The following is a 7471-nucleotide window of genomic DNA, read 5'->3' on the forward strand; positions in this document are numbered from 1 at the left end:
AGGAATGATTTTTGAAAATTTCTAAAAAATAAAATTTTATTAAAGATCGAAATATTTATCTAAATTTTTTTTAAAATTAATTTAGATATTCACTCATTAATTGATGCATGATCTTTTACTAACTAATTTGGAATTATCCCATAAATATATTGAGTATAACAAATTGAAAAATTTTTATGTGTACCGACATATTAGTATTTCAGTAAGATTTTAATTATAAAAAATATATAATATATAATTAAGATCAACGATTAAAAATCACTGAAACACTATATGAGTATAGTTGAAAAATTTTCTAACGAATTACAGCCAAAAAAAAGAAGTTAATAAGTATGGAATTGGTGAAGTTATGAGAGAAGGTTAACCGCCTTAGCCAACATGTATGGATAGGACTTAGGAGTATCTGATTTGATTACATATACACACAAGAATTAAAAGGCTAAGATTGAGAGATAGATAATAAAGAGAAAGAGAGAGACCCTTTTAAGGCTTTTATATATGCATTTACTACTTAGCTATTTGAAAGGTGGCCCTCCGTTTTATATATATATTTCTAGATTTGTACATTTCCTTCTTCCACTTAATTACCATTATTTTTTTTTCCTCTTTTTTCTTTCATTAAATATAAAAATCTGAGGTGATGAATGATTACATGATGATTTTTTAGACCAGACGCATCAGTCTCAAGCACCCCTTTTCTTCTATCTTCTATCTTCTTTCTTCTTTGAATTTTATCAGAAGCAATCATATTAGAACTGATGTCTGGTTTGTATAATAATCAGATTTCATCTCATTCATCAATAAGAGCCAATTCACCAAATATAAACATGAGGAACAATTTTGATCTTGATAGCAGGTACTTACATACATCTTAGATCATTCTATTCTTCTTCAGATATTTATAATCAAATTAAAGCTTTTATTTATTTATTAATTGTTTGTTATAGTCAATACTTAGCTGAGTTGCTAGCAGAACACCAGAAGCTTGGACCCTTTGTGCAAGTCCTTCCCTTCTGTAGCAGACTCTTAAATCAAGGTCGGTTATTATTATTATTATTATTATTGTTAAAATTTAATTTTATAATTTTATACATACATCTAATCATAAACATTTCAGTAAAAATAACTATTTTTTAAGTTGACTGCATTTTCTAAAAGAATAAATATGATTGAGTAACTATGTAAAATGTTTTACATGATGAACGAATCAAAATTAAACTCTTATTATTACGAAGGTTGTTGATTAATGAGAAAATTTTGATATATTAAAGGTCTCTCTTATTATTGTTCTATGATTCATTTCAACTTATTGTGAGTGCTAATTCGAATATTATGTTATTAATTAGCAGAGATTCTAAAGGTTTCTGGAAAGAATAATGGATTATTGATGCAGAACCAAGGAATTAGTAGTGAATATGAAAACAGAATAATGCAGTTTGGAAGCCACAAACCAACAACTCTTGTGGCTTCTTCAGACATGTCACCAAACTTCACTGGTTGGAACAGCCTGTCACATGAAGTAATAACCACTTTTATTTTTGTTCTATTATTATTATTATTCATTATTGGACCATTCTGTACAATTTATTTTTCTTTTGAAAATGTTAAATCAGATGTTAGGTGGAGGACAAGGACTAAATAATAATGTTGATTGGCAAACAGCACCACTTGTCTCAAGTCCTCACATTGTGAAGAAGATTTTACGCTTAGATATTCCTAGTGATAGCTATCCAAATGTAAGATTTTTTGTTTATGATTTTACAAAGGAAGGAATGTTAATGTGGTGTGTCATCATATAACTTGTTTTGTTGATGTATCATTATCAATGTGTTTCAGTTCAATTTTGTTGGGAGACTGCTTGGTCCGAGGGGCAATTCACTCAAGAGAGTGGAAGCTACCACAGGTTGCCGTGTATATATCAGAGGGAAAGGTTCAATCAAAGATCTAGACAAGGTATTAATCTCGTTATGATGATCTCGTATTCTGTTGATACCGTTAGAGATATAATCAGTTATACATTTTTTTTATTACAACAACAACAATAAAATCATGTTTACAGAAAGACTGTTTACATGTAGATCTCGTTTGACCACCTTATGGATAGTCTTCTTAGATCTTCCTCTGTCTTTCACCCCTTATCCATCTTCCATCTCATCCACCCTCCTGACTGGGTATTCTATCGGTCTTCTTCTCACATGTTCAAACCACCTGAAACGCGATTCAACCATCTTTTCCACAATGGGTGCTACTCTAACTCTCTCTCTTATATCTTCGTTCCTTATTTTATCTAATCGCGTATGACCACTCATCCATCTCAACATCTTTATCTCTGCCATACTTAACTTATGTTCGTGCTCCCTTTTGGCCGCCCAACACTCCGTACCATAAAGCATAGCCGGTCTTATAGCGATGCGATAGAATTTACCTTTAAGTTTTAAAGGCACTTTTTTGTTGCATATAAAACCAGATGCACTCCGCCATTTTGACCAACCTGCTTGGATCCTATGATTTACATACTGTTCAATCTTTCCATTATCCCGTATGATGCACCCAAGATACTTAAAACTTTTAACTTTTCGTAGTATGTTTTTTCCAATCTTCACCTCTATATTAGAGTTTTTCCTTCTCAAATTGAACTTACATTCCATATATTCCATCTTGCTACTAAAACTTCTATGATAAAAAAAATCTAGAATTCGATCATGGTTGATTTCCAAAAGAAAAAACTCTAGTATATGACAAATAAAAAATAAAAGAAAACTTATGCAAAATTCTCGCAAATCTGAAAAAGACTCTCAGGGTAATAACTATTCATGTTAGGAGAAATGATATGTTAAGAGATAAAGTTGTTTTTGTTTGTTGAAGAAAATATGTTTTAATATTTATTAGTACTATTTTGTAAGTGTTAATTTGAACTGAATTTGAAGGAAGAGTTGTTAAGGGGTAGGCCAGGGTATGAGCACCTGAATGAACCTCTACACGTTTTGATTGAAGCAGAACTACCTCCCAACATTGTTGATCTAAGGCTCAGGCAAGCACAAGAAATCTTACAAGAGCTACTTAAACCTGTTGTATGTCATCTCTCTCTCTCTTCTTCTTTTTTTTTTTTTTTTTTTTTTTTTTTTTTTTTTTTTGGCCAGGGTAGAATGAACCTCTACACGTTTTGATTGAAGCAGAACTACCTCCCAACATTGTTGATCTAAGGCTCAGGCAAGCACAAGAAATCTTACAAGAGCTACTTAAACCTGTTGTATGTCATCTCTCTCTCTCTTCTCTCTCTTCTTCCTCTCTCTCGCTTTGGAGAGAAGAGGAGAAAAGAGAGAGGAGAGAGATAGAGAGTGAGAAGAGGTGGAGAGAAAAAGAGAAAAGAGAGAGTAGGAAAAGAAAGAGGAGAAGGAAAAAGAAGAAAGAGGAGGAGAAAGAGGGGAGGGGAGAGAAATAAAGAAGGAAAGGAAAGAAAGAGGAGCGAGAGAGAGAAAGAGATAAAGAGAGAGAGAGAGAGAGAGAGAGAGAGAGAGAGAGAGTGAGAGGGGAGGGAGAGAGAGAGGAGGGAGAGGGGAGAGAGAGAGAAAGAGAGAGAGAAGAAAAAAGAGAGGAGAAAAAAGAGAGATAGGAGAGAGAAAGAAAAGGAGAGGAGAGAGAGAGAAAGGAAGAGGAGGAGATAGAGGAGGGGAGAGAGGGGAAGGGGAGAGATGAGTAGAGAGAGGAAGAGAGAGAAGGGAGGGGGAGAAAGAGGACAAGGAGAGAGAGAAGAACATCTCTCTCTCTCTTCTTCTTTTTTTTTTTTTTTTTTGTTGTTGTTTAATTATTTACCTTGATATATTCTCTACATTTACATGCCCTCTCTGCTAAGGGTTTTCATTTTTATGTTTTTTCTTTGGGCACTTTGTTCTAACGTTATTACAATTGATTAGCCAAAAAATTAACTTTTTAAGAAAATCTAACTGTATAACAAATAAGAGTTTAGGTATTAGCATGCAAATTATATTAAGAAAAAAAAATTTAAGTGTCAGTTGTTTTAATTTATATTGGTCAATATTTTTAGTCAACAGTCTAATATCTTTTAATCTAGTAGCTCAGTATTATACTTTTAGACAACATTTTTAAATATTGTTGGCTAACTACCAACCAAAAACAATAAACTGTGTTGGCATTATAGCATTGTTGTATAAAGTCTAAAAGTAAATGAGTATGTGTAAACACATAATAGCATGATAATTTAGATGTTAAATTCTTTAAAAAATTATTAGTTTTGTATTTAATTTATTAAATATGATATTTTGACACTTAAAAATAAGATGTCTGTTAGGGGTGTTCATGGATCGAATTCAATCCCCATATCCGCAGTATTTATCCGAATCCGATCCGAAAATTACAGATTTTGTGTAGGTATCCTCAAAAAAAATAAAATAAATAAGTAAATATTCTTTTTATATTTTATTTCAACTAATAATTATCATATATGTTGTATTATTTTAATTTATTATTTAAGAAAAGTATGTTTAATATTATTTTAAGAGTAAACATATTTAAAAGAATAGAAAAAAAATGAATTTTATTGATATTTTTTTAATAAAAATAAACGTTTAAAAATATTTTTGTGTTTTGCGGATATATCCGATATCCGATCCGATCCGATCCGATCCGCAAATGTGTAGATCGGATCGAATCCAAGCTTAAAAGCTGCGGATATTGGATCCAATCCGATCCGATGATGTTAGTGGAGATCAGATCCAAATTTTGGCCATATCCAATCCACGTTCACCCCTAATGTCTATAAATACCAAACTGAATCCAATAGTAAGAAAGTTGGAAAGTTAAAAATCTTTTTAACTTTTTTACTTTGCACTCTTCTGTTATGTCTTTATTATTCTTTTCTGCATGTAACTAGAAAGTGAGTTTTGTTTTGAGTAAAATATTCTATGTAGTAGTACTATTGCAAGTACATTCAGTTGAGGTGAATTCTTGTGATGTTTGGAATTATTGCTTATTCTCTTTTATTTTCACATGCAGGATGAGTCACAAGACTTGTACAAGAGGCAACAACTAAGAGAACTTGCTATGCTCAATTCCAATTTTAGAGAAGATAGCCCTCAACTGAGTGGTAGTGTTTCTCCATTCACTTCTAATGAAATTAAAAGGGCCAAACTTGACCAATAATGGCTTCTGGTTATATCTAAAAAGCAAAATTATTGCTGCATTTTGAGCCAAAAAAATTGTGTAAAAGGGTATGTTAAAAATGTGTAGAAGGCCTTGCTTAAGCTCATTTGGTGGATCAAAATTAAAAAGAAAAAAAAAAGAAAAAAGGAAAAAGTCTAGAGATGGAACCAGAAGGTGCCCTATGAACACAATTATATTACCTCATAGTTAGTTACTTATATATTAAAAGAAAATGGGTCTCGGCTTTTTATGAATCTGCAATTTATATTTTGTGTATGTAGAATATGGGTAATTAAATTGTGTCTATTTTATTCATTGTCATAGTTAATTGCATCATTAGCCTTGCAACTCTAGCATAGTTTTAATTAAGTACTATCTATTTTGAACAATTCAAATATGTAATGTGTATAATAAATATGAAATTTGGGATCATGTAAAATGTTATATTGGATGATAGCATGGGAAAGAAGAGGTTCATGTGTACTTTATTGGGCAAAACTTCATTATCATTGCAATATTTTTAGTAGTATATTTTTTTTGGTTGCACACAGTATTTTCTAATCGACAAACTAAGAACTAATATATCACGGATCTGAACTTCATTTAAGGGTTTGTCGTTAGTCAATGGGTTGTTGCGCCTACATGCACAATGCGAGATTTGAATATCCAACATTTACTTAAGCGAACGAGTGAATTGACACTCGACAATCTTAAATTGATTATATTTTTAGTAGCATGTAACATATTAATATCTAATGGGTAGGGCATAGAGGTTAACATAGATGTTGAATATTTTGTCCCCAACTTTACTTAGCCAAGATAATCATCTTTTGGGGCTTGACTTTTTAATGATTGTGTGTGTAAAGTGTGACTATTCTAGATCCCTTTTGTCCACAATGGGGCCAGTATTGTATGTCACCAATTGCAAACCAAGATCCCTATCCTAATTGCCAAACCCCATTTTCACCATAATCATGATGAGCTTAACATCTGCTTTATAACTAGATTCATTCACAATAATTGAGATGAGCTCATGTTTATATTATCATTATATATACTGTTCTTTTAGTTGTTCTTGACAATGACATCATATTACGACATGAAACATATCCAATCAAGGAACATTGTAATTGGCATATGAGTTTTTGTGAGTAATGAGTTATAGGGGCGCACTCTATTTTTGAAGTGCAATTTTGGCAATTTTCAAGGACTTCAGAAGTAATTAGGTTTTTTAATTTTTCTTACATATAAATTTTATGTATTGTTCAATTGGAAATAATCTTATTTGAGTGGAGTATGATAATATAGACAACAAAAATTAAATCAGTAACTATCGAACTTTATTTAGTGCCAACACTATATATACTCATCAAGGTAACTTAAATCCAAAACCTTAAAAACATTAAAAAAAAAAATTCAATATCAAACAATAGGTACTTGCGAAATTCTCTCTAACATAGATGTATAATAATTCCTTTTTGATAAATAGTTGTGTTATTTTCTTTTTCATATTGACTTTCTATTTTATTGCACTACACCAAAAATATCAAGTGCTTGCAATATGAATTATCTTTTTGCATTATTTATCAAAGGATAAATGTTTTTTTCGGCTCTTAACTTTTTTTCTGTGAGACATAGTACATCTTAATCATCTTTAAATTTCATTCAGGCCTCCATCCACTAAAAAAATAGGACAAAACGACTCCTACAACCAAATGACAAACAGTTGTTAGTCTGACGTGTCAGATTAAGACTAAGGTGTCAAAATGTCAGTGCTAAGTGTCAGGTCCTTTGGTTGGAGTCTTGGAGGGACTAAAAACCTCTTTTAACATCTTCATCTTCTTCATTTTCTTTCTCTTCTCTTCTATTTTCTTTCTCTTCTTCAGAGCCATCATCAATGGCTACCCACAAACCAGAAAAGAATTCCATAAAACCTCACAAAAAATTCACACCTTTATTCGGTACCACTTTTTTTCTAATTGCACCACTCCTCCATAGCGGCCACCACCAGTGTTAGAAGAAGAATCTGTGATAAAGAAGAAGAAGTAACCAATAAAAGAAGCATCAGAGAGGGAACAACAACAATGATGAAGATTCACAAGTAGAATGTACCCACCCGCTTCGAGGCACATCACGTCTTCAAGGAGTTCGAACAAGAGACGCTCTCTCCTCCGCATTAAGCTTGTCTTCTCCTTTCCCTCCTATCTCTGTTCTGCCGCTATTGCCTCCTTTCACTGCCCCTTCCTCTCCTTCATTTTCGTCTACGCTCTCCTCTTCGTGTTCTCCCCCTTCCTTTACGTTCTTACCGCCC

General features: G+C 32.2%; 1 protein-coding gene across 3 annotated transcripts; it reads left to right on the top strand.

Annotated features, from left to right (window-relative positions):
- Nucleotides 425–5648, top strand: LOC107609386 (KH domain-containing protein At3g08620). Of its 3 annotated transcripts, none has more exons than XM_021107443.1 (8): nucleotides 425–526; nucleotides 783–856; nucleotides 948–1036; nucleotides 1350–1519; nucleotides 1614–1736; nucleotides 1837–1953; nucleotides 2928–3071; nucleotides 5014–5648. In XM_021107443.1, exons 2-8 carry the CDS (start codon nucleotides 828–830, stop codon nucleotides 5158–5160), a joined length of 819 nt encoding a protein of 272 aa, XP_020963102.1. In that variant the 5' UTR covers nucleotides 425–526; nucleotides 783–827; the 3' UTR covers nucleotides 5161–5648. The 3 variants fall into 3 exon arrangements, with proteins under 3 accessions (XP_020963102.1, XP_020963101.1, XP_016166828.1); XM_021107442.1 differs by having other exon boundaries at nucleotides 484–561; XM_016311342.2 differs by lacking the exon at nucleotides 425–526 and having other exon boundaries at nucleotides 568–856.

This window comes from Arachis ipaensis, chromosome B07, assembly GCF_000816755.2.
Source record: "Arachis ipaensis cultivar K30076 chromosome B07, Araip1.1, whole genome shotgun sequence".
NCBI lineage: Eukaryota > Viridiplantae > Streptophyta > Magnoliopsida > Fabales > Fabaceae > Arachis > Arachis ipaensis.

Coding starts and splice junctions, on each gene's coding strand:
- LOC107609386 (XM_021107442.1), top strand. CDS start 499: ATGCATTTACTACTTAGCTATTTGAAAGGTGGCCCTCCGTTTTATATA. Junction 1,737..1,836: donor CTAGTGATAGCTATCCAAAT/GTAAGATTTTTT, acceptor AATGTGTTTCAG/TTCAATTTTGTTGGGAGACT. Junction 1,954..2,927: donor CAATCAAAGATCTAGACAAG/GTATTAATCTCG, acceptor CTGAATTTGAAG/GAAGAGTTGTTAAGGGGTAG.